At 38.6% G+C, this 27,997-nt stretch overlaps 1 protein-coding gene across 3 annotated transcripts; it reads right to left on the bottom strand.

The window, feature by feature from the left end:
* Positions 1 to 148: 148 nt before the first annotated feature.
* LRRC8B (leucine rich repeat containing 8 VRAC subunit B) lies at positions 149 to 25,540 on the bottom strand. 3 transcript variants are annotated; one of them, XM_088169940.1, is made up of 6 exons: positions 25,170 to 25,540; positions 23,506 to 23,634; positions 6,281 to 6,335; positions 5,348 to 5,445; positions 2,523 to 4,681; positions 149 to 1,561 (listed from the first exon to the last, which is right to left on the bottom strand). In XM_088169940.1, exons 5-6 carry the CDS (start codon positions 4,653 to 4,655, stop codon positions 1,289 to 1,291), a joined length of 2,406 nt encoding a protein of 801 aa, XP_088026066.1. In that variant the 5' UTR covers positions 4,656 to 4,681; positions 5,348 to 5,445; positions 6,281 to 6,335; positions 23,506 to 23,634; positions 25,170 to 25,540; the 3' UTR covers positions 149 to 1,288. The 3 variants fall into 3 exon arrangements, with proteins under 3 accessions (XP_088026066.1, XP_088026067.1, XP_014739487.2); XM_088169941.1 differs by lacking the exons at positions 23,506 to 23,634; positions 25,170 to 25,540 and adding an exon at positions 18,793 to 18,910; XM_014884001.2 differs by lacking the exons at positions 23,506 to 23,634; positions 25,170 to 25,540 and adding an exon at positions 18,798 to 18,910.
* Positions 25,541 to 27,997: the final 2,457 nt, after the last annotated feature.

Genomic DNA, 27,997 nt, shown 5'->3' with positions numbered 1-27,997 from the left:
AGCATTATGTTAAAGTTTTAAAATGTGTTTTTGGAAAGCATACTAACCTCTTCTTTCCCCAGGGGCATCAGTTATGTTTTTAGTGAACATGATAAACATCATGAGAATTAAAACTTCAAATATAATAAAACAGCGCACAGCAGAAGAATGAAATCAGGAAACATTTTATTTCCATCCAGTTTTGCAAGTATTAAGGATGGCAGAAGATCTTATCCCACCACTATGATTTATGAAATTATTACATCCCTAGAAGAGGCAAAGCTTATAATGCTTCCTGTCTTTTCCTCCCAAATGCTTATAAGTTGTCTGATTATTTAGTTTGTTTTATCTGTGTCCTACTGTCCCTATCTAATACAAACCTCAAATTTCCTTCATCCTCTCCCCAGTAACTGGGTGTGGAGAAGCTGCACTGAGGCAGTCAGTAATGACAAGTTATAAAAATATTAATCAGCAACATACATTACACTAACACCTGGGATGCTCACAACATACAGAAGACAACTTTGCAACTATTCTGTTTTCTGTTTGCCATCACTGCTTCCGAAGATCAGTAATGTAAGATTGGTTCTCTAGAACATGTGCACAACAGCTACTTCAGATTCTTCTGATTCCTCCCAATTTCTAGGCAACAATTAATTTTGTATTTACTATTTTTAAGACAAAATGCTGAAACCAGTCCTAGGTATTTAATAGCAAGATTCAAATGGCATCTTCCACAATTATAGATTTAATGCTTAGTACTTGTCAAAAGCTTTTTAAAATTAAGTTATGTTGAAAAATTACTTTCAGTATACCCCATGCAATTAAACTGCTCAAATAGTTTAAACTCTTAATTTAATACATCCTAAGTTAGAGAAGAGTTCATATTTAGAAACTAATTCCATACAGTTCTTAGACCTCATATGGCAGGAGATAAAACTATTTTAAATCATCACTATCAACAGAAAAAATTCTCATAGGAAAAAAGTATTTACACTCTAACTATAGCCAGGCAATCATCTCTTCTTTTTCAATACTACCATAAACATTTAGCTGAATTATTTCAATCAGTAGAACCTAACCAATAATTCATGTTCCAAAACACAAACATGTTTACTTGTAAAAGGCTGCATCTTGTGTTTGAATCTGAATAAACTTTTCTTTTACAATACAATCAACTCAGTTCAATGCATTAAAGTTCAAGACTGACTTATAAACTGCTCTCCTTCACTCCTCTCTACCTATATGGATCTTTAGAGAGATATTAAGCAGGACTTGTAGAATGCAACAATGCGGTTTCATTTTAAATTTAGGACTTATCTGAGCATGCCTGCAAACGCTCTCTTACACGAGGTGGAAGTGTTTTTAACAACCTTTCTTCTACAATTAGATTACTTCGCTTTAAGAGCTGACATTCTTCCAGTTCAGCCGGAAGTGATTCAAGATAGTTTCCAATGAGCTCTAACTGAACAAGATTCAGTAGCTGACCCACAAAAGGGGACAAATTCATCAGACTGTTATTTCCCAGAAGAAGGAATTGCAGCTTTTTGCATTGAAATAATCCATCAGGAAGCATTTCAATCTAGAAAAAGGAAAGAGAAGAACAAAAACAAAGTACATTAAAAGTTGTTAGCCTATGTGCAGCTGCATGCTTTGACACTTACTCTTTTTATTTTAGGGTAAAAAAATCCTCTTAGTTTATATGAAAGGAAAAGGAAGACTAATTGCTCTATCATTATGTGATCAAGTGCTTGAGAGCACTACAATGGTTTTATTATCTCTATTTTCTTACAAAGCTGCTTAGCTCCTGGCACAAGCCAAGCCTGGAAGGAGGAACACATCCATGCATGCACACAGAACTGAAAAGACATGTGCAGGTGGCACGTGAGAGGAAGAGCCCACTACTCCTAAAAATCACTTAATGGATAAGCAGACTGGAGAGACATTAGCAGCTCCTGTGTTGTGAAACCTGTCCAAGCAGTTATCTGTGCAGTACAGTCATCCTGGCTCATTCTACTGACAGGTAACTTCTAAAACCAGCCTTACCAATGAAAACAATTATAAACCTCAAAAGAAGTCACAAGCTTGAGCCCCACACTAACAAGCCAGACAATTTAGCACTGATTGTGAGATTACCAGCCAATTACTTCCCTCTTCCCAGTCATACACCTGAGCTGCTCATCAACCAGCTCTTTATTCACTTTAGCTTTCAGTTTGATATTTTAAGGTAAACATTAAACACTGTTCACTTCCATTAAATACTACATAGGATTAACAATTGCAGGGAAAGGGAAGATCTGTTTCTGCAGCCATGCTAACCCATACCATGTCTGGATCAAAACCCTTAAGCTGCTACAAACCAGGATAGTACTTATTCAGTATTATGTGAGCTTTGCTTATACCAAAGTTCTAGCAATTAAACAAGCGCATTTTTTTCTGGATTTACTTTAATCATTAACACCACAGAAGTTAGAGTCTATTCCAGAAGAAATACAGCTCAAGTCTATTTTTGTTTTTGAGTAGTAATTCAAAGTTTTACTTACATGGTTTTTTGTCAAAGCCAAGTACTGCAAGTTGGTCAGATAACCGATTTCTTCAGGGATGGAGGTCAGTTTATTATAGCTAAGATCCAAATAGTGTAACTTCCTACAAAGAAATAGCTGCAATGGAACATTCTTAATATTATTGTAATTTAGATACAACTGTTCCAGGTTTGATAATGCACCAATCTGCACTGGGACATATGAAATACTGTTGTGCCACAATTTTAAGCAAGAAAGATTCTTAAGATGTTGGAAACTAATTATTTCTTCCACTGTTCGGAGATTATTTTCTTTTAAGTCAATTTCATGCAAATTGTTTAGGGTAAAAATGGAATGGGGAATGCGCTCTAAATCACAGCAGATTAGTTCCAAGGTTCTCAGGTTTACCAGCTTCTTCAGGTTATTTAGCACTATCAGTTTGTTTCCCTCATTGTTGATAGACAAGTGTTGTAAAGAAGGCAAAAGATCTGTAATCACTTGAGGTATACGGGAAAGGTTGTTTTTTAAGTGAATTGATCTCAGATTTTTTAGCCCCTGAAAGCCATCATTGTATATGGAGTTGTGATGATCTAGCATGAAATATCCTGTTAAGCACAATTCTTGTAGGTTTTTTAGATGAAAGACCCAAAATGGAATTCTTCCCATCTCACTAGACTTCAAACGCAAGGTTTTCAGGTTTTCTTCTAAAAAGCTGACTGCTGGATAATCCATCGTTAGTGATGAATGATAAACATTGAGTTCTTTGAGATTGACAAGCTGGGTCACAGCTGAAGGAAGTTTGGCTTCAGGAATAAGTTCCAGGCTTAGGACTTCTATTTCTGTCAGTTCAAAGACACTGTCTGGAAGACCATTTAACATGAAAAGGTGAAGTTCAGTCTTGTCTTGGGAGTTTCTTACAAGTTTATTTTTCAGTTTTTCCACTGACCATTCATTGTTAAGATTTATCTGTTTGAGTTCATTTTCACTCAAATCAGACAGGAATATTGAGAATCGTTGGGAATATAGAGGATCATACTGATCTGCCAAGTGAAGAATAAATGCAAAGTCATTCTTCACATCAGGTATATCAGTGTAATTACTTTTCTCTCTCAACTTCTCAAAAGAGTATTGCTTAAGTGAACTTCTTAACATCCACCACAAACTGTAAGTACAAGTTAATCCATAGAAGATCACTAAAACAACATAAAATGAAGCTAAAACTTTAAAAATTTCTGCTAGCGAATAAACACACTGGTACCTTTTGTAGCCTGTAAAGGCTTGAACATTAACTACACAATCAATTTCCAGTGTAATAAATGATAAATAGTAGGGGACATAAATTACTATCACAACGACTACAAAGACTTTCACTATAATCTGTTTCATATACACTGTGTATACAACATCCTTTTCTTCGGCATGTACTCTGAATTTCTTCACTTTTTCAAATATAGCTTTAGCTTGTTCCCCTTCTTTTTTGTCAAGAACACTTGAATTTTCTCTTCCAGTTGTTTCCAAGCCATGTTGTGAATACGGCAGGGACTGTCTGCTGGCCCCTATGTCTCCTGAGCTCTGAGGTGATGAAATCACTGTTTTTGATTTGGCTATGGGCAACTTCCTTGCAGACTGCTCAGCAACTGTTTCTGAGAGGGCACGCGTTGTCCAGGGAGAGTCGAAACACTTCTGAAGAACGGCCACGAAGTGCTCAAGCCTGGAACTTGTACTAGGATAGTAAAGCCAGAAATTACTGCAAGCTGCAAAAATAAAGGTATGCAAAAGCACTAGGTATGGAAAAAACTTGGCAAACCAGTGAAGCTGTCGCTCATAACATACTGCATCGATGTAGGAATACTGCTGCCGATGGAGATAATTCTGGATTTTAAGCGGGATGATTATCGGTGCTGTCGAGCTAGCTGACATGTTAAGGCTGGCTTTAACTAAATCCCAAGGCACAGCACAATGATTGTCAAATTCTAGCTTGCAAGGAAGACAACACAATACTCTGGTTTGAGTAAGCTGGAGAGCCCCAGCGAGTACAGCAACTAGCAGCATTATCATGGTGAGGTAATACCAGAAGACATCCCACCATGGTTTCAGTATGTGGTAGGATGACTGGGCATCTGCTAAGCATTTGAGTTCTGTTAGCGTGATCATGACTTTCACCTGTGAGAGAACAGCAGCTGGTAGAGGAAAAAAGAGAAGAAAAGACATTCTTAGAGAATTGTTAAAAAACAATTTCTCTCTCCATTAAATACTTGAAGTTTATTACTGTTTTCATAGTTTTAAATATGTGTAACATGTGACCTAGGCTCCAGAGCATAGCAAAAAGACCCAAGAACTTCTCAGACCTGACCCCAGCCATCATCTCATGGATTTATTTTAAGGAAAGGTACTTGGGAGTGCAAAAAGCTAGAGTGAAACTAGCATGAGAGAAGGTATATTTTAACCAAACATTTGGGTACTGCTCCAGTAGAAGCAGTAAGTATAAGTTAAAGAAGTGGCTGATGTATTATTAGCAGTCCTTCACTACCATCATAAACTTACATGAGTGATTTCTTATTTATGAAGAATTCCAAAATCAGAGTGGTACATTAACATGATAGCCCTTGTAGTTTAAAACTTTCTACCAGATTAAATAATTCTACCCAATAATAGTACACAAATTCTCAAAAAGCCCTTGTGTATTACATATTCTTATACATAATTCTCATCTTCTCCCATCAAGACAATTAAGAGTATTGGCAGAATTAAAATTAAGGTGGCACAACATATTATTGTTCAATATCGTTATATATATAAAAATGACACATTTAACTCCCAGAAGCATAGGTTTGATTCATACTTACTTTACTAATTAAAGAGAATAGAAAACAGCACTGCTCAGTCAGGAGGTCTACACCTTTTAAAATTCCTTGGACATGCCATCTTTACATTTGTCTTCATTCTGGATGGAGAAAATATTGAATATACTTATTTAATGGCTAATAAATTAATGCCTAATTAATAAATAAAGAACAAACATTTCAGCTTTCATTAGAACTGCTGCCTCATTATGCCTCCATTAAGCTCTCCATTGCTACAACTACATGAAATGGAACAGTTGTGCTCATACACAACTGTTTGCAGAATGCAAAGTTAAAGTTCTGCAGTCACATCAACACAAAAATCCCCAAACACCCAGGGAAACTGCCCACAGCTAAGCCCTATTTCAACAAGGAAATAATATTTTTCCCCCAAATAACTATGAACTTGTTACCTGGGAGACTGACCCCCACCAGGCTACACCTTCCTTTCAGGCAATTGTAGAGATTGATAAATTCCCCTCTGATCCTTCTTTTCTCCAGGCTGAGCTCCCCCAGCTGCTCCTCACAGAACCTGTGCTCCACACCCTTCCCCTGCTCCACTGTCCTTCTCTGGGCTCACTCCAGCCCCTCAGTGTCTTTCCTGTAGTGAGGCACGCAGAGCTGGGCACAGCACTGGAGGTGTGGCCCCATCAGAGCTGAGCCCAGGGAGGCAATCACTGCCCTGGTCCCCTGGCCACACTGCCTTTGGTACAGATGCCATTGGCCTTCTTGGCCACCTGGGCACACATGGGCTCTTGTTTGTAATATATTGGTACTGGACATTTCAATTTTAAACAGAGCTGACAAACTGTTATAAAAAGTCAAACAATAGCTCAACCTGATTCTTACTCCACATTCAAATGGAAAGAATGACAGAAAATAAATTAACCCTTCTTGTAATGACAAAGCTATTTATAATAGAGTACAAAAACTTACCAGGCCCACCCAAGGGAAAGCAGCAGAAGAAGGACTGGATGGTTACAATACACTCCTGTAAGAAAAATAAATTGTCATAAGATTGTGAAATATTTGGACTCCAAAATCTGTGAGTATTGGAATAGCAGCTCATTACTCCTTCCACAACAGCATTTCAAAGAGCCAACATCTATGAGAAAAAGATCTAAGGATCTACAAGATGCCATCCCCTTCAAATTATTTACTTGTTCATGATCTGAAAGTTGCTTTTCCTAAAGTAGAGATAAAGTAATGGCTTCTCTCATTGTCCCCTTTCTAAGCACTAAAAGCTATTTAAGTACAACAGTTTTTCCATTTACATAAAGTTACAAGCTCTGCAGCTGAGATGCTCTACACAGCTGAAAAATAGCAACTTCTTTAATCACTCCAACTTCCAAAAGCACATCTCAAATGCCTTTAAAATGAGTTCTTTTGATATAATTCTTGTGGTTTGAATATAAATTTGTTGGTATAAAAGCACAAAGAGATAATAAACCCATTCAAATTTAGGCTTTCATTCTGCAAAGAATACCTGGATCACATCTTGACTCAAGCCAAACATGCTTGATTTTAATGGAAACAGAAGAAAATCAAAAACTTTTTTCACTTGCAACCTCAAATTAAAACCTTGCTTGAACTTTGTTATAAAAATGAAAGACTTGGGACCTCCATTAAAGCTGCAAAGAACACACCAATAGATGAGTATATTGAATGATGTGACAAAGTAAGATCAAAAGGTAAAAATAGCAAATTTCTAATAAAGAAAAAATATTTGAAAAGTCAAAATTATCATTAAATTGGCTGAGAGCTTAACATAGTGTGAAAGGTCTAATGAGAATGGGAGCAATTCTTTTCCTGACAAACATGTAAATCTCATCAGGGACTTGGGGAGATACTAACATTTTAAGATGATTCATGGAACTAAATGCTTATGGGAGTATTCTTGGGGAAATAAGACATGCTTGTTCAGTACAAAGGACAAAATTCAGAGTACAATAAAACAGTAAACACTCTTTGATAAAGTACATTCCCTAAAATATACCAAAAAAGAGACTAGAAAATGAAACTTAAGCCAATTCTGTAAAAATCATATTGGTATACTTGAGAATATGCATCATTCAACACACCGTTTTCAACCAATGACATAATGCTAACAAAAAAAATGTTTTGTTTTTGTACAGATTGAGAACTCAAGGCCAGGCTGACCATGTAACTTTGTCAGGTCTGTTTCTATAAAATGCTTTGTCACTTCTCTCCCTTGCAATGCAAAGCTGTTAGTCCCTATCAGAGATTCCAGAAAAAAGACTACATTCTTGCTGTGGTTTTACATCACTTTCTAGCAGAAAGCAAATGTCACAATAAGTATTTAAATACCTGAAATCTGGTCTGGTGAATGGCTACTTTTTGAAGTCTTCCAATGAAGAACGTGTATCCATTACAAGTCTATGTTTATGAAATAAACCTTCCCATCAGAGGAGTACACAGTATATGCAATTGTAACATAAACATGTGAATTATTGATGATCACTTTGCTGAAGACATTTTTCTTTCAAATCCTATCTGTATGCCAAGAGTGACTAATCAAATGGAATAATGCTGAACTGTAATGGGTTTGATAAACCTCATCTCCAGCAGCTCTCAACCTATATCAAAGACATAAAAGCTTTTCAAAGTGGCCTAACTCAATTGGCAATCTTTCTTAGAAGGAGAGAGAATGAAGCTTAGCCCCAGGCAAAATGATGACTTCAGGAGAGTTACTCCAGACCAACACAGAGACACAGGCCAGAAAAATAAAGTAATAAAGATCACTATTATCAAGATAATTTTTAGTTACTTCACGACTTATTAAATCAGAACAACAGAAACATATCCAGAATGTGAATAAAAGGCTCTCATTTTGAAAAATATTGTCTATAACCATCAGACTCCCACCACCATCCCTAGCTGCCAAAAGGGTACTTAGCATTGCATTACTCTGTCATTTGGCTATTGCTTACAGAATTTTAGGCACATTTAGTCAGGGATATATTTGCAGCAAGCCAGTTACCTTGCTTGTCCTCCCTAAAGGGTATTCAACTGGTGTTTCTAACATACTAATTTAATCAAAATAGATTTATACAACTAAAGCTTTATATAACTATTTGACAGGTACTCCTGTGGCCCCTCTGTCTTACTTTTTTTCCCTTCCTCCCAAAGAAAAACAGACACCAAGTTTTCAGGCAGTTCCTCTTTAAACTCTTGCAGTTGCTTCTCAGCCTAGATAAGGAGATGCTGACATACTAAGTAATGTATCTGTTTTATCAATTTTCTATCAAAAGTAATTCCTGAATTATAGTATCAGCTTAGCTTCTAGCTAGTTTAAATATATCACTTTTTCGTCACAAGTTTAGGATAGAAAATTAAGTTTGATAGTAAACTAAACACATCATAGGGTTTGTTTCATAGGCAGTTTTGAGATTCCCCAATGAGACTCCCAGTACCTGCTAGTGGTTTCACATGCACAGCTTGAGGCTTGCAAATAAAACCCTCATGAAAATTCCCAAAGGAACAAAAATAAACAAACTTTACCCATACACACACTCATCACCCAAACCAGATCTTTCCTGGCAAAAACTTCTCTTATTGGCATGTTACTGCATCCTTTCTTAAGTATTCTGTAAGTAACAAACAGCGAGGTAGTGCAAGAGTTCTGGTGCAAGGGACTCTATAACCAATGATACTGCCATACTTACTCTCAGCAGAAGCATTTACATGACTGCCTCTCCCTTTTTCAAGCAGTAATTCTTTCACAATCTGTACTTTGGTCACCTGTGTACATACACAGATTGACTTGTAGGACCTTTTTGATAGGGACTGTGGTTTTGAATCTGTGTTGCATTGAATGCTGAACAACACAAACAGGATTAGAGAAAGCTTCTTTCCAGCTCCTTCTGAAGATCACAGGTGACAATTAAACGTGTATAAGTGATTATCCTTTTGTAGTTAAAATAAATCCAAGACATTCCCACACTCTACAATAAACTGCATACTCCTCAAGCACTGGATCTTCAACACTTCCATTATTACAAGTTTGCCATATCAACCTCTCAAATAATCAAAGACCTAAAGTCCTTCCAAACACTCAAATTACAACCACAGACAATCTCAACCATGTGTACCTGGACTGATTAGAGGCCTTTGCCTTTCTTAAACACTCCTGCTCTCAAGACAGCTGAACATTAGGTGTAGAACAGTAACAGCAAAGTCTTACAATGCTTAAGAATCAGTCTTTGCTCTCTGGGGAGGGCTTACATGACTCTATATAGCCAAGTAATTTCTGGGGAAAAAAAATTAAAAATTGAAAACATAGTTTAAAATTTGGTGAGTTAAGCTACACTAACATTTGTACTTTACAAGATTTACCCTTCTCTGCTACTGCTTCAGAGTTAACAGCATAGCCCATAAATTGATAAAAAAAATCTTAAAATCAAGCAACTGTATCACTACCATACCTTCAAGAAGCTGAGAAAAACAAGAGTAGAACATGGCAAGTATATCTCAGCTTCCTCAACTACCTAAAAGCTTGAATATTCCCAGGTTCAACACAAAAGGGCTTGAGTGGAAAAAAGCCCCACAACTTAAATGCAGTTTCACTCTTCTTTCTCTCACTGGTACACTTAAGGGAAGAAAAATAATTTATATAGTCTAAAGTCTTTGTAAAGTTACAGTCTAATCTAAATTGAAAATATGCTTTACTCCAATTTGATTTGCTTTACAAGCACAAGACTTATTGAAATCAGACTGTGCAGGATTAGATACATTACATTATGCATTTCCTTCCTATGCCTGCAGCCTCCAAAAAAGACCATTGTCTTCCTTAAACCATATTAACTTCTCATCAAATATCACTGCTATCCAAGTATTGAGCCTTTTCTCTATTCAAGGAAGGCCAGTCAACAGGTAAACTTTGGTTGTAAAATATGTCACTGTTCAAACACTCACTAGGGAGAGGGACCACATTCAAACATTCCACTTGCCTAAGTACTTAAAATGACATAATTATATAGAGAATGGATCACATCAGTTAGGTCTGCCCAAGTGCACGAAGTTACTTGAGCTTAATTCTCAATAGCAGACAGGAGGGTAAAAACAAGCCAACTGTTTTGAAGATCAAACTCTGTAATGAAGTTGCATTATAAGATTTGCATTTAAAAGTTACGTTGTGTGCTTTTTATTTCATTCTAGTCTAGTCCACAGAGCAATTTCAAATACAAATTCACATTTAGATAGAAATATTTTGATTAGTAAAAGAACTTTTCTCCTGCCCTCTCCTCAAATTAAGGACTGTGTTCTACCTGAAATAGGTCACAACCCAGGCTCCTAGAGAGGCCTGTACTAGTGAGAAAAAGATTCAGTTTAAACCCAAGTTTAAAACCAAGGAGATAGGTATGACAAACACTTTACACAAAAACCCTACAAAATAAAATGTAGAAAAATTGCTAGGTAAGTACAAACCTAAGTTTCTGAACAAGTATGTTACAGAGTTAAAGAGATAAGACTTCTAATGGTAAAAAAAACCCATTTAAATGAAAAAAATAAATGCCAAATGAAAGGTAGACCAGCTTTGTTTTCATGTGATTGCATCAACATGACTGATCTCTTTGAGAACAAGCTGTTTACTTGTCCAGAACCTCTCGCTCCATTTGTAGCCATGGTGCTTTCTGAGATCCCTAATGAACTGAGCAGAATCTGGACTCTGAATCAAATCTGAGCTTTTCTAGTAAGAAATGCTTTGTACAGATTTACTGTCTCAGTACTATTTTCAAACTCAGAGATGCATTTTTAAAATATATAAATTAAGGTTATAACTTAAAACTTGAGACATATCAGCCTCTAAAATACTGACTGCAATAAATATTAACGCAAGCATTTGTTCAGAAGACAGTGCTTTGTATTGACCATACAATTGATACTTACCTTGTCTCATCACAATATTTAATAACTTATTTAATTTGTGTTCGTTGGAAACTCTAGCACTCTTATTTGCTCCATTAATTTACATTTCTTCAAGCAGCTGCATATTTCACATATTCCACTTTGAAAAGGAAATTATTGGAGGAATGTGTCCCCAATGATGTAGCTCTCAGAGCAGCAAAGGTTGTCCTTTACTAATACCCAAGAAAATACTTGCAGCAAAAAGGGGCATCATCCCCATACAAAATTAATGTGGATGCCTAAAGAGCCTTATCATCTCAATTAGAAAAAGGCAACAAAACCAAAATCAGAACTGCAAGACTAACAATGCTCAAAGGACTGGTGACTTAAGAAAGCAGACTCAAGAAAGGGACTTTCTAGCACAAGAGAAAAAAGAATATAGTAGGGGTGGAGAGAAGGGGAGAGAATTGTATTGGAAATGTTTCTGCCTTCTTAGGACAGAAGCACATTGTCCATCAGTGCTCAGCTAATGCTAATTTAAGCCACAGGAGACAACTCCAGAGATGACTGCAGGCATGCCATGCTGTCAAGCATTCCAGCCCAAATGTGTCAAGGAAGATACCAGGGAATTGGCACAGATTAGACTCTCAAATGATATGCAGAAGAACAGGCCTCCTTTGTTGTTCCCCCATCTCCAATTAGGTTATAAAGTCAGTAACTCAGTTCTAAAGATACTACAGTCTTTACTTCCAAGTTCCAAACAAACCTTGGAGCAAGTTTGGAACATTAAATATGAAAAGTCTCCTTGCTCTTCATCTGTTTTTTCCTAAACAAGCAAGATGACACTAAAAGCAACCTCATCAGTCCCAGCCTAGATGCTTTAACTGCACCTTTGGTAGCTCTCCCAGAAACCATCTTACACAACAGTGTCAAGTCCTTCATCCCAGTACTAACACAGCTAATGCAGTCAGACACCTTCCAACGGCAGGAAATAAGATTTTTCAAGCTTGCTTATTATACCTTTTTATTCTTGTAACCATGTTTTGTTTCTCATGCTGGTAAATATGCCTACGTAAATATAAGACAATGGTATCAGGAGTACCCCTCCAGCATTCTGAATGAACATCAATGGTATCTATTTTATTTTGCATAACAAGATAAGTATTACAATAGAAAATTAATTTTTATCCTTTTAGTTTCCATAAGTCAGAGAGATACGATGTCAATTCATTGTGCTGCCATGCTCAGGACATCAGAAAACAAAGCAGAGAGAACCCAAGATAATATTCACAACTTAAAAATACTACAGATTTTTCTACAAGCAGATTCTTTATTTATACTATAGCTTACTATCTTCAGTCTTCAAGAGCAGTAACAGTACAAAGGACCCAGCAGAACAAAACAGTTAGAATTATATAACAAGAGACCCTCTTTCTTTGGGAAAAGGCAAGGAATTGCTCATATACCTCTTTCCATTTTCATTGTCCTTCTCAATAAAATCATAAATGGCCAAAGAATTTGAAACAGCCAAGACAACTTCAGTAACCCTACTGGAAACCAGTCCAAAGAAAGAGAATATTCTCAGAAGGAAGAATTTAGGAATATGTCCACAAACCTGGAGCAGTTCTGAATTAATTTCTCAAGCACCATCAAGAGTGCTGCTGTCACAGTAGAATAAAGTATACTCACTACAAATCCTACTTAAGAAGTCAGGTAAGCATTTGGTAAATTTTGTCATCCATAAGATATCATGTTGCTCTAACTAGGCTATAAACATTATTTGTTACATGGTAATGTAATACCACATGTACTCAGGTATTAACTAAAGCACGTTCATTTTCTGATTTGTTGCTTCTAAATAAAGGAATAAGGAATTCAACCACACTGCATTTAGACAAAGATGGAAAGTGCCAACATTTTTCATACCACTTCTGCAGAGAGCAGAATACTGAAATCCAGTGGTTATAGTTACTGAGAACCTCCATTCTATATTTATTTCCTAGCTCACTGTTTTCCAATACAATACCCATACTTAACCTGTTAATAACTTACTTCTGACAGCTGAATTGCAAGTAATTTTATTCCTTTCCAACTCAAACTTCTCAACTATAAAATCATGGTAATATTTCCGCTATTCTCTAAAAATTATTTAAATGAGGAATATTATACAGTAGTAATTTCTTACTGGGTATTTAGCTGTTTTGGATGGTACTAAGCTTCTGTTTGGTTCTGAGAGCTGGAAATACATGCTATTCCTTTTCTAATAGTTGTCAGACAGTTATCATCTCAGTCTGATCTTAGAAATACTAATTGGTAGCCCTCATTCTATCTAGAATAATTCTGATGTTTCTAAAATATGAATGGTTTTCTAGTACAATAAATTAAAATTTCAACATTTGGCCAAAAAAGTATACTGAAGTTTTTTTCAACATTTATAGACTGCTAAGACCAAGCCGTTTTCTCTCGGGATCGCAGATGTTGAAAATGGAAACAGCAACTGAGGTTACAAAAAATATATACCAAATGTATTCTGTCTCTGCAAGATAATTATTACCATGTACAAATATAGCTACAAGATTTAAGAATCGTCAAAAATAGTCTCTTAGTTTTCCTGAAGCTGCATAAGATTAATGGAGAACTTTCTAGAAGGGAATATTGTTACTTCCACAGACAAGAACTTAATTGCATCTAGGAAAATGTAATTATCAGGGCAGCAATACAGAAACACATCTGATTTCACTCTATTAGTTCTGACATCAGAAAGCTGATTTGGATTTTCAGTAGTGGCTCATATCTCCTTTTAGAAGCAGCAGGTTCTCATCTTGTTTAACAGGAAAGACAGTTATTTGTGAATGCCAGCCTGACAAGCTGAAACACTTGATTCTAGATGTGTGGTCTAAACAGTAAAAATAGAATAATTAGAACTGATAAATTTCCAATTGATATCTGATGCAAACACTTTTTGTATGCCAGCTCTCCTGAAACCCATCTTTTTATCTTTTAAAAGAATATCCCCCACCCCAAAGTAAGAAAAGGAAAAACTTCAGACTGGAGACAAATACAAGCCTGCTTGAAATGGAAATTGAACAGGCTTTAGCAACCCTCCATCAGCGTGCAATCTGGCTGCACAACTCCCCCAGCCTCTCCAGTATCTTCCTAATCATATTACTCTGCATTATGTATTTACTAATTGGACAAAGCAACCAGCTACATCTTCTTTTAATAAAACAAACGGACTGAAAGACAAATTTCACATTGCACACACAGCGTGGCAGTGTATGTACAAACTGCATGCCTAAACATTAATGCACAGTTCAGAGCTGCACATGTGCATGGGGTCAGGAGAGCTGAAAGCCGTGTGGTGCCTATCAGAAGCATCTCCTAGAACAATGCCAAGTTTCAGAACCACAAACAAGTGATCAGACTTGAATTCTACAGTAAATCCACAGTAATCCTGCTTTGTTTCCTGAACAAACACAAAGTTAGCTTAGGATCTATGTTCATGAGTTGTACTTCCATCAAACCCAAGTGTGCTGTGCAAGTCTCCAACCGTGCAAAAATTCCTTTTTTTGAGTAAGCTGTCTGAAGAGACCCAACAGCGGGTAAGGTTTTTCAGATAGCAGTATTATCAGAAACACACTTTGGTAGGAAGGCAAGTTAAGAACTACAAAAACAAGTGTCAAGGTTTTATCATCACCTGAATCAATTAAGAACTTCGAAGTAAAAATCCTCTAACCCCCATACTTGTAAGAAACTGAATAATAATTTGAAGCAAAGCAGACACTGCTTTTAAATCCTGTTCAGTAAAGCACTTGAGTATTGACATACCCCATCTCACTTCAATTAAGTAATAATTTTCCCAACTTTGTAGTCAGTGTCACTGCAAAGTTAGTATTTAAACAACATTAATGTTTAATAAAAAGCATTTACTTGGAAAAGGCACTGGAAAAGGAACAATCAGTTTCACACTTGCATTGGCGTAGGTTGGAAATTAAAGTTTATCTTGTGATTAATTTAAACACAGGCTGGAAACTAACAGTTTTTAGTTAAAAATTTTCAAATTCCCTCCCTTCTTCAAATATTTTTGATTACACAACAAATGCACACCAAGATTTTGCTTTCAATCAGATGGAAAAATCAGTTCAAAGGACTAATACTTTAGCATTAAAATCACAATGTGCTATTACTAAATTTCAGCTCGGTAGATTCTCATATTTGGATGCAGATGATTTATTTAGCTACCAGAAAGTAGCTAAATAAATATTTCACAACCTGAATTGTGAAATACTGTGAAATACTCACAGAATACTGGTATTTTCCCCAGAAAACCAAGGCAATAATGTCTGGGAAATATGGGGTTACATTTTCTGGGGTTTGAAATAAGAGCTCTAAAAATCAATGTCATTTTAATTAAGCCTGAGTAAACTACATGACCCTGGTTTTATAGCTGTTGTGCCACAAAACTGAAACTTTACTAACTAAAATCAGAATTCAAACTATCTCACAAAGAAACAAAGTGTTTGTAACAATGTCTAAATTCTACTCACAATTAGTAGCACATAGATTGTGTTACTACCATATTCTTATTAGTATCACTGCACCCCTTACCAGCATTTTTAATCCCTTTAGTTTCTCAGTCAACTAAATTCTCAATTTCAGTATAAGAAATTGCATTCCAGTTTACAGCATCCAAACACACTTAAGGCTGAGCCCTGAAGATGGAAATGCAGTCATATAATTTATTTCAGTGTGTGCAAATACATTATTTTGAAACACAGCAACGATGAGAATTAAACTGAAAATAGTCCACCAGAAGTTCTCCACAATTCACTTCTGATTGCTGAAAGACCCCAGAATCTTCCCAGGTGCATATCAGAAGAGAGTATGTCAGCACTGTCCCTTGAACTGCATTTGTAACAGCTTTACTGAGAGCTGCATCATCTGCCTACCTTCCTTTCAAGGCACTACACCACAACAAAGCACAGCCTTTTCATATTAACAAGTTTAAATAAAATAGCTGGGGAAACTATTCTTAAGTATTATGACCCTTCAGTTCAACAGTGAATTACATTTTGATTTCAACTAGCCAAAAATTAAATCTAGAACTCATTTGTAGCAGACTAAGAACTCTTGGGGAAAATAATCCCCAAACCCAAGCATAAGTACAATAAAGTGAAGCCCGCTCACCAAGTCTGGTAAAACTCTAACTTTAATTAAAGACGGCATATGTAAATATTAGAAGATTAATTCCACTTTACATTTCTCAGCCTTCTACATGGCTACTCGTGATATCTGAACCAAATAGCTTCATAACCACAGAACAGACTGCTAACTTATCTTTCAAAAGAGTAACTGCAAAAGCAACTGGCAGAATAATATTATTTACAAGACAACAGCTGAACAGCTGTTACAAGGATGCCTAAGAATAAATATAGCCCACAGGTTAGTGCTTAGAATACAGAGAGCAGCATGAAACATTTGGATAGGCATACAGAGACCCATATAAACCCCACCTTATCCCCTTAGTCACATGAAACATCCATTTCTAATCCTAGCTGACTAAAGCTCTATGGCTTTAGCAGTAGGTATTGTAAGCTGAAGTAGTATTATTAGTGCCACGGTCTCTTTTACTACCTGTAGTACATCAGGCAGAGCAGGCACAGCAGCAGCTAAAGCAAAACAAGATTTCCCCCTCCAATCCCCTTCAGAAACTTCTTAGAAAAATACTTATTTGACAGTGACCTACTGCTCTAAAAGGTTCATTTTATAATGCTGAAATAATGATGGATGTTTCTTTAGCACTGTTGGTCCCTCTTTAAAAATTATTCAACATGCTTTCATTAACTTAAAACAACAGCTGTATTAGTAACTTTCAATAAACAAAAGACAATTTTCTCCCCATAAAAATCATGTTTCCCTGAAAGGGGAAACAAATACAAGCCAGACCAGCAACTCCCTTCTCTCAAAAGTGTAAGGGAACTAGCGAGTTAATGTTGCGCAATTTCTAAGAGTTACATGAATCCTACTGAAGTTATAAGTCAATTGCATTATGCGAACGCAAAATTCAGTAGAATAATATATGCTAATGTAAAACTCTCTGATAAATATTTGTTCTATGGCTACAACAAAATGCTTTAAGCATTCAAGAAAACCCTTTTAAAAAATCCCCCCTGTATCATACATTAGCTACTGCTTCTCTGCCATAATCAGTCTGGTTTCCACTCTTATTTGATTTAATGTCCTTTGCACTGCTCAGGGCCACAGATAGTGAAGAAAAATTACCTCTTCTATTCTTCACACTGTCATCTGAGCTACATGGATACTGAAGAAAACATGTACAATATAGACGGCCAGTACTTGATAAATTCTACAAGTACTGTAAGATTTCACTATTTAAACCTCATGGGCTTCACTGCTCTCTTGAAAGTCTAGGTTAAACAAGATGGATCAGTAAGGCCTAATCTGTTGCCCTACCTGCTAGGAAGGTACTTAAGAAAAAATTCCAAGACACCTGAAATAATTGATGCCTTACCTTATCCTTTCACCAAACAGACAAAAAAAGCTGGGAGTCAGCAGAATATATCACATAAATACTTGAAACCATAAGAGACTACATAGCTTCTAGCTTGTTCAAGAACTGAGGGGCCAATTCAAACACAGTTCATTCACCTTATGAGCATAATTAATTACATTCTTAACATAAAATTAAGCTTTAGGGAAGTCCACTTTAATCACTCCTACATAACTGGTCAACTGCAGCAGTCACTACGGCCAAATTCTGACCCAAAGCCAGGAAGCTGCCCCAGTTTCACCCCTGAGCACACGGGCACAAAGTCAGCCTGATACCACTTGCGCAACTCAGTCAGGGCGCAAAGAGAGGCTGCCCCAAGATCCCTGACCAGCCGGAACGAGAAACACATGGCCAGACAAGAGAAAGGAAGACAACGGCAAATAGGACGCTTCTTGTTCCACAGGCAGGACTGTCAGGCCTCAGTGCTGAGTTAACTCTTTTCTCCCTTGCGGGGAGGCTGGGACGAGGCTCCCGCCTGCCACTTGCTCGAGGGCAGGTGCCGCCTGCCCGCCCGAGGCCGAAGGGTGGCAGCTGCCGCCCGGCCGGGCAGAGGGGCGGAGGAGAGCGGCCCCAGGCGACCTGTAGCGCCCGGGTCACCCGAGGACAGGCGCAGATATCGGTTACGCAAACCACGGAGCGGTTTTCGCCCAGGTCCGCCCGCGGGCCGGGGGCGGCCACAGACCCGCGGGGCGCCCCGTGGCCGGTCCCTCTCAGCCCCGGCCGGCCCGCGGGGCCACGGCAGGTGAGCGGCCCCGCTGCCAGGCGCCGCTGAGGGAAGGGGCGGCCGCCGCGCAGGCTCACCGGGCCGCCCAACGAGCGGCGCCGGGCACCCCGCGGGACGGCAGCGCCCTCCTGCTCAGCCAGCAGAGGGGCAACTCCGGGAAAAGCGGGGACGGCGAGAGCTGCCCTCAAAAAGCCCCGCTCCGTGCAGCTCCCCCTCCTTCCGCCCGTGCCTCCCTCGCACGCCGGGGCCGCAGGCACCTGTCAGCGGCAGCCGCCCCTCCCTTACCTTACCTGCCGCCGCCACCGCCCCCCGGCCCGCCCGCACAGTGGCGCTGGGTCCGCACGCTCCTTCCGCGCGGCAGCCGGCGGCGCAGCGCGGGGCACCGGCTCCAACCGGCGCGTCTGGGGCGGGCCCCGCCGCTGTCACGTTACCGCCCGCGCAGCCAATGGGGCCCGGCCGGCGGCGCCGCTGACGGGCCGGGGCGGGGGAGCTGCGGCGGACAAAAGCAACGCGCCCGGCCCCGGCCCGGCCCCGCCGCTCACCTGCGGAGCCTCCTGACCGCCCCTACCGACCGTGCGGGGAGCTCCGGGACCGCCCGCCTTAGAGCCCCTCGCGGACCGCAGGCAGCAACCCCCGCCCCCTTCTGTGCCGGCGTTTAAATAACCCGAGCCGTTGGCAGAGGTGGAGGAAGTGAGAAAGCCATTGTCGCCGGCCGTTAGCAAATAAAAATAGAGACAGTGATACTGGCGAAAGGCAATTTAATCCCACCGGAGGCTTCGGCTGGGACGGGGTGCGGATCCCGGAGCGGCCCCGAGCCCCTCTGGGGGCGAGCGGAAGGAGCGGAGCTGGGGATGCTGGGGATGCTGTGGAGCGGTACCGAGCGGGTGCACTCGGGATGAGCTCCCGCCCCAGGCGCGGCACCGCCGCTGCGAATGTCCTGCAGCACCGGGGGTCTCCTTCCGGGGCCAGGGACACCCAACACCCACCACCCTTTCTGACAAGAACAGTCAGAAGTCTGCGCGGCCACACTCTTCTGTGGCTCTTAGTTCCACTGAAAATCTTATACCGATATTATAAAGTCCACAAATAAACATAATGTTTTTTAAAAGTCATAATTCATTTGGCTTTCCTATTTCACCTCCTCTTTCTCCAGTTGGCAGTGCAGCTCCCTTCTCCAGATATCTGAAAAGGCCACTTCTGCTGGGAAAAGGCATGAAAGCCTATAGGAAAATTTTGATTCCTACCTAGATTTCTACAAAAACTGGGACAAATGGGCTCTGTCTCCCTCCTCTGCGTCGTGCAAACAGCTCACTCTATTCAAGTAATTGTCCTGACATATTTTCATTATTAGTAACGACATTGCAAAGACCTATTCTAAGCTCCATTTACTGTATAATTGCACTCCTTACACTGACTGTGCTATGGTAATGTTTATTCTCTGTTCAGTCATCAATTTCGTGGGAAAAGGAACCGTTCAAGATATTGCTTTTCCTCCATGAAACACAAAAATCCTTTCCTCTGCAGCTGTACAAAACCATCCTCATTTTAAATAGCAAAGACACTGAATTTTGCAAAAGTTTAACAATTTTCAAATTATATTCGCAGTTTTCAAATGTGTATTCAGTGCACGTTTAGCTAGTAGTGTTAGTTTCAATTTAAAGGAGACATTAACGTATATCGTACTTTTGAGGAAGCACAAAATGCAGCACTGGAGCCAAAAGTGAAACTAATTAAAACAAAAGGGAACCTCACCTTTTAATCCAGACATGTAGAAATACCAATGAAACGGTGTGTTGAAAAAAATAAATAGACCGTTTGTTTTTTTAGTTTGCAGTCACAGCAGTAGCCTAGCAGGGAATGTATTTGTTTTAGGCTGATAGTTTCTACTTAAGGTGATAAACGTTGATAGTAATCTAACCTCAGAGAAACAGCTACTGTCACCACAAAGATGTCAACATGGTGGCATTGTCTGCAATTACCACTCCAAAAGTCCTTGGTGAGGTTTGGTAAACAGCAGAGAGCAGGCCAGCCTCTTCCCAGGAGGCCAATTCCCTTTTGTCTCATGACCTGCTGCCTCCTTAGCTGGCTGTATCATCGAGACAAATTTCTGCTCTATTAGGGTTTCCCTGAGGAATTATTTAATTAATTTATTTTACTGGGACTATTTCGCCTGTCCATGAGCAAAATAAATAAAAGTACATCTTGTTTTATAATCTTGCTTTTTACTAACTCAAAAAGGAAAAGTCTGTCTCCAGGATCTGCCATATTTTCTTTCTGTCAGCAATATGCTAGGAAGACAAATTAATGTTTGACTAAATTATAAAACCAAGAGGTATTTGTGCTAAGAATCAAAGTATTGAATTAAGTCAGAACATGGAAGTTAATGTTCTTAAGGTTCAAAATTGCTTAATCAGAAGATTGCAGCACAATTATTTAAGTTTAGTTCTTTACTCTGATATTGAGTACTGAGAACTGTGCTCCTGGAGAAGCACAAGGAGAGGACTCAACCAATCAGTCGAACCACACCAATCTCTGAGCAAAGGAAATATTTTGTTAACATCTTACTCAAAACCAACACTGTTTTAGCAGTACAGATATGCACTGTATACCTAGCAGATCAAGTTCGTCTTTAAGGTGAGCTTAGTGACAATTATTTGTCAGGATTAATTTCTTCCAGTCTTTTTCAAGCAACATTATCTGGAAAATACTCTTCAAGCTCCAACACCCATTCTATTTATTTGTGGCAGCCATTTATAAGATACTGAAAAACAACAGCTTCACAATACTGTGAAAGTTCAGCTTCCTTTCACACATCGTGCCATCTCCTGATCTTTTTAACTTGCTATTTAGATGTCACAAACACAACTTTGAATATATATATATTAAAAATCATGATTTCAAGGGTTATGCTCAGTGTCTATTGGGTATCCACAGCATCTGCTTCAACCCTTTCACTTGTACAATTTTGGGAAATCTCATGTAGCAAGAAACAGGAAGCTACATAGTAAAGTGCTGTATATTTAAAAGGGTAATACAGTCAAAATTTCGCTTTGAAATATTTTCTATTGAAAATTCTTTTCAATATTGCAGAGATGATATTACTCTTGTCATTTAACCCTCCAGCAGTGCTTGAAGTTGCAGGAGCAGCAGCATTTTCGCCGGTGATCATGCTGGCAGCAGGATCTGAAGCTGAGCCAGTTCTGTAAAGCACCCTACGACAACTTGCCTTGTGATCATCGAATGTATTTCTATCTGATTCTGAAGATCCTGTCTTTTGATATGAAAGGTTACAGCTGCATATTTAGGTGAAGCATGAACAAGCAGATCACAACTCTAACTCCTAAAACTCCATACTACCATTTATTCTCCTTAAGAGAATAAAAAACACGTAAGGTTCCTAGTTATTCATATAATTTAATTTCATTCCCTGGCACATCCTGATTATTATCTCACTTGCTCTTTCTGGCATTTGCTAAAGCTTCTTTGTTTTCTGCTGACAATTTATAAATCACATGTTCCCTTCGCTGCAGATCATTCATTCCTGGTGCAATACCGTGGCTCGCAGTGACCAGCGCAGCTCTCCTGCAGGGGCGGTATTTTAGAACAACGCTTCCCTCTGCCGGATCTGCGGGCAGCCGCAGCTCTGCCCGCCTGCAGGGACCCGCACACGCCCTCTGCCTCTCCCTCCAAGACCCCTGCTCCTCCCACACTGCGCGGAACTGTACGAAACCAGCAAAACTCAAAATAATTCATCAGATGAATAGGATCATTATAAACATTTCATCCAGTATTAACTGGACAGACACATCAATATACTTCTCAAGACAAGAGTATCTCAAAGCCATAGATAATGTGAAAATTGGGAGTCTCAGAGTCTGACATTTCATATTCCCTCCAAAACAGTTTTATGGCAGATGAAATTAGAACAATATTTAAAAACACCTTTTGCCCAAATCATCAGGCATTTTTCTTTATACGGTGTAAATACATGGGGCCCTGCAGAAAAAAAAAAAAAAGAAAAATTAAGAAGAATTGCCTGCACCTCTTGTGACTCTGTGAAGACCAAAATGGTGCTGCAGTGAATTTTAATTGAGTGGCACACTTCCTACCTGGCCATCTGTTCCAAACTGCTAGCAATAACCAGAATATGACATTTTACAGGGGGGGGTGATGGAAGCTACTGTATTCAGATACAACTGTCTTGCCTTCAAGTCATTCAGTGGTTGGAATATTGTCCTCAGCTGAGGCTCAGTGTTAGGAGGAAGGGGAGAGAGAACTGCAGAGACAGGAGTAAGACTGTGCTTAATTCTTGCCCTTCACATTGACAGGAACTGGTCCCAGTGCAGTACTACACGTGCTCCTGACTCATTTGTGTACACCACTGAAAAACATAATTAAGGATTTTGCTGAACAAAGATTCTGTTCACATACTCTGCTGAATGAAGGCTTTTGGTGGACTTCAAAACACAGGAAGAAGATGAATAAGCTGAAGATAGAAGAAGGGGAATAGTAAATCCAGATATAATTCTAAAACAAAATTCTCCCATCAGTACAATTTACTTTGAAAAGGCGGACAGAGAAACAGAGACTTCTTCTGTTCCACAGAAGAAATGTCAAAAGATTGGATCAAGGCGGTACTCAGTATTGAAAGGTAGAAGAGGTAAGAGTGCTGAAAGGCATACTGAGGTTAATTGGAGTAAGCCACCATTATAAAACAGGAAATAGTTAAATGGTTCTTGATCTGTGTTCAAAACATAGCCGGTGCTAAGCACACACAAAGTCTGGTTAGAAAATATCATATGAGAAGTATTTCGCATGAAAAAAATATTCTCAAAGAGTTTGGAGAAGAAATAAAAGGCTTAATAAAGAAACCAGAATGTCAGGATTAAGGATGTACTCTGAGTAACAACAAAAGGAAAAGCAAATAAAAAAGCAAACTCAACCACACAAGGTGGCATAAGCAATGCTTTTCTAAGAAAGTTGTTTTCCAGACATTACCTTGTTTTTTAATGCTGAAGAATGGGATTCTCTGTGTCATGTCAATAGTATTGCATTCTTGCCTCCTGGTGATCCTTGCATCTTGTTGATTAATTGTAAAGTCTCTGTCTGAGACTTTCCAAGGAACTTCTAAGGTGGACAGCATAAAATGATTATTTGTCTTCCAAGACCTTTCAACACAAAATAAATGTTTCTTGGCTCTAGTAGCCCTACAGGCATTATCAGCTCACATTTGACACTTAATACTGAATTGCTAATAATTGCTGTGTGTCTGCTAGAACGCTATTAACAAACAATAATAAAAAGAAAATTAGTGCTTTGGGATTCAAATACTACTCACTCCTATTGCTCACAAATGCTTTGACTCCACTGCACAATTCTAGTATTGCAAGTACAAGTCATAAAAAAGGTAATTAAGAATCTAGCACTTGAAACACATCACATAATTTTCTGCAGAAATACACTTCAGTGTATTCTTATGCACATCCTGGTTTCTCTCAACTGTCCTAGGCCTCTTTCTTTCATGCAATCTTATTTTTTACATTTCATTCATCTTGCAGGGGTGAGAAATTTACACCTAGTAAATATTTCATTTATGCCTGCTTCTGTTTGCTCAGCACTCTTGAAAAATCTTGAATTTCTTGAATTCAGCACTTGTCTGGGGACAACTTTATGCTTTCTTTCTGTGTATTTTGAGGTTGGTCAATGATTTATCTGAAAAAACTATTCCCAATATCCCTCCAGAGAACACTCACAGCGTACACATCAGTTCTTTACTATTTAAAGCTCCTGTCAGAAAAAATGTCACAGAATCACTTTCTGCTAACTTGAGGAACCCATAAGAAAAAAATGACACTACATCTCAACAGAAACTCGTTTTATGGTTTCAAGAGAGCATGGGAAAAATAAGACAAGAAGGTCTGTTATAACAAGGCATCTTTACCTCAATTTAATTACAAGGAAGGTACCTCTGGAATTTGTCAGAAAATACTTCCATTGTCATACCCTCTTTTGTTATTATTAATGGCATGATTCTACGGGGGGGGGGGGGGAAGCTAATTTTGCCCACAAACCGTCACAACATAAAAATATTTAATTTTATAAAGAAGTCAAAGATGCATAGACATAAAATAACCATTGGTGGTATGAAAAATAACCTAATAAATTAATCGCTTGTGGATACTGCTAAGAAATGCTAGAGCTTTCAAACACCTGCTTCACTCTGCAGTTGCATTCAATTTTCTTTCTCATACTTTCATTAAAAATGTATGAGGTCATTTAAAATTGTAGTCCTCTCAGCACCTTCTAAGATTAGATCTTTAGAAGCAATAAAGCAAGTATAATTTGAATTCCAGGATCACATTAATTGGCCATGGTGCCTTTTTTAAAACAGTGCCAAGCTTATACAATAACTACTATCTGATAAGCAAATTATAACAGTGCAGCCTACCAGGAAAGAAAAGAAAACTCATTATTTTTTAATGAGAATCAAAATAAATGCTTATAGCACAACCTGTTATGGGGAGTTCCTTGGCACATATTTGGAATGCTTAATCACAAAACAATGTAGTCAGACATGAGTCATACAGCTCACCCCAAATGACTGAAAAATCCTGTGCATTTGTTTGATACTCCATACTCTGAGTAGTATGGGAAATTCTCACCAAAGTATTTCCAGCTTCCTAGACTTCCTTTACACAATCCAGTGTTAGTCACACTGTGTGGGAGCAGAGAGTCACATCCTCTTCTTCAATCCAGATGCCTTTAGGAATAAAGTTGAGCTTGGCAGATATTTGGGCTGTATTTCTTTATCGACATTATCATGCATTCTTTTCAAGATGGCACACTCATTCCTCACGTCCTCAAATAAAGATTTGCAGCAGACAAGATTCACACTCTTTCTTGAGCAGGGCTTACAGCCACAACGTGGCAGATTGTGAAGTGGCAGCAGGGCCATGGGCTGGGGGTGAGGATGGTCCCTCCCACCCGAGACTCCAAATTATCCATGGCTGAGAGCTGTGTGGGTGTCCTGCACAGGCATGAGGTCAGGACACCGAGCTGCTGCAGACACCAGCATGCCTTTCTGTGCTTTTGCTTGAAAAGCAGGACTTGAAAGGCGTAGCTGTGCAATTCTGAGGGAGCAAAGGAATAGAGGCATGTACCAAGAGGAATTGTGTGCAAAGAGATTCTCTCATCTACTGTCCAGTTGATTTTGTAATGAGAAAAATAGGCTTTTGTCCATTTCTTGTTAGTAAACAAGTCAGTGACAAAGACTTCTATATTGCTTCAGTTAAATGTTTTTTCTTGTTGATGAAAAAAATCTTTAGGGCCTTAAATTCATATAAAAAAGAAATTACAACACATATTGCCTTTTGGAACTGCTACATATAAGGTTTTACGTATGACTTGTATAATACCAGTTTGGAAAGCATTGGCTATATGCCAAGGGAAAGCTGATTTAAATTTTATGTTTTTCATCTCTACTTTGATTTGACCAAGATACAGTCTTATTAGAGTCTTAGCTACTGCAGCTAGGGTAGAAAACTCTGGTGGACAAAACACAGCTGAAGTCAGCTAATTTTTTATGGACTGTTAACAGTGTACTTGGGCATCCAAATTCTGCCAAGTAATTTTGTCCTATTCAATTTAACTGCCTCACTAATCAGTTTTGAAGTGTAGAAATTCCTGACCTCCTTTCCTATTAAAAAAAATAGAGCTGGATTATATTAAAAGAAATTAGACTAAAAATGCACTGTTTCTTACTTCTAATGAATAAGAATGTGTTAAGCTGCCATCGTAGACTTTTATCATAAATTGAGGAGGTATTATTAAGCACTTACAAAATGAACGAGATGCTTCTAAACTGAACCTCAGTACAAGATACTTGGGGTGCTTAAAAAAGGTCAGAAAAGTTAAATTCGGATGATGGCAAAGTTACCTTTAAATACAGAAATATCTATTGTTTTTACGTATGAAAGATAAATCTAAAAAAGCAAATGCCTCACCAAACCTGAATTTATTGAATTTATTTTAGCTGAGCCCTGGGTTTCAGGATTGATTTAATTTTATGAAAACTGTTGAATACTGTGTTCATCAGACAATGTATTTAGTCATTAGGCTCAGTGTTCCTGTTTTCCCTGCAGTGCTGGAACTGGTAAAATTCTTTTTAGTTAGTGATCTTTGAAACAGAATATTTGGACCTTCACACTGCTCAAATCGTAAGAAGGCTGGACTGCTTACTCAGTTTCTCTAACACTAATGAGACAGGCCTCCTTCAAAGCCATCTGACTGATACACAAAGTGAGGATTTCTTGCTTAAAGCACAAATACCATTACATTAAAAAAAAAAAAAAAGTCATTTTGGGGGGAAGAATTTGAAAAATTACTTCTGCACATAAGTAGCAACTATAATTTTCATAGTTGTACACTACTGCAGCAGACTTTGATTGTTGCAAAAGTTGGACCTCTTAAATGTTTTTCATATTACTTCAGTTGAAATTAAAACCAAACCAGAGGCTACAGAATTGTAACTAAAAGAGCAGATACTACTGTTTTTGCCATGTTAGTTAAACTGCAGTGGATCCTATTAACTCACATGCTCTAATGATTCTGTTTCACCAACTGTTTCACAATCTTGCAAGATAGGAAATGTCGGTGCCAGTTGGAGCTGACAAGATTCCAAACCTCCTGTATTCTTGACTGTCTCTGCTCATCTGGTAAACACTGAGCATCACTTAGGGCAAGAAGTCAAGCAGTGCTTGTTTCACCATGTGAGGATGAATCAGGAGAATCTTACCAACATCCCTTCAGCTATCTGTATCATGGGCCTAGAGTAGACAGGATGAAGACTGGTAAATATCACAGTTCATGGATTAGCCCATGACGTCTGCTTTGTACACAAGTCTCTGAAAAACGCGTGCATCAATAGAACAAAAGGCCAATGGTAGGCTAAAGGTTCTTTTTTTCCCTTTCTGAAGCAGCTCATGACACAGCAGACATTGGGATCTGCTGCCCTCCAGTGCATGCTTGCAGATGTCCTCTCTGCCAGAGGACTGCATTTTGAGACCTCGAGAATTCTTAAGAAGAATAGAAAAAAAAGTAAAAAAGAAATTGAGTGTTTAATTCTTTGTGCGTCTTATTTAGGATCTAAAATAATTGCTAAGACTTGTTTCTTAATTTTGCTGTTTTGTTCTGGCCTTGTCAGAGTATTTCTACATCCAAGTAGAGTGTTCTAGTTTGTTCTATGAAATTGGTTCTCTTCAATTAGCTCTTACTCTTTCATTTTCTATGAACATACACAATGATTATATACATAACACAATACATATGGTAATTATATGCAAATAGTGTATCTGTCCCATTTCATATCTGCATTCTGTCCGTAATTCTTATCTTTATGATTCTTACTGACACATCAGAGATCTTTCTAGAATCCACTTTAAAAGGAAACAATGAAGACTTGCTATAGAAAGTATTTTCTCACTGGCTTGTA

Source organism: Sturnus vulgaris, chromosome 9, assembly GCF_052056855.1.
Source record: "Sturnus vulgaris isolate bStuVul1 chromosome 9, bStuVul1.hap1, whole genome shotgun sequence".
NCBI lineage: Eukaryota > Metazoa > Chordata > Aves > Passeriformes > Sturnidae > Sturnus > Sturnus vulgaris.
Note: the sequence above shows the minus strand (reverse complement) of the source record. Positions and strands in the feature narration are given on the sequence as shown.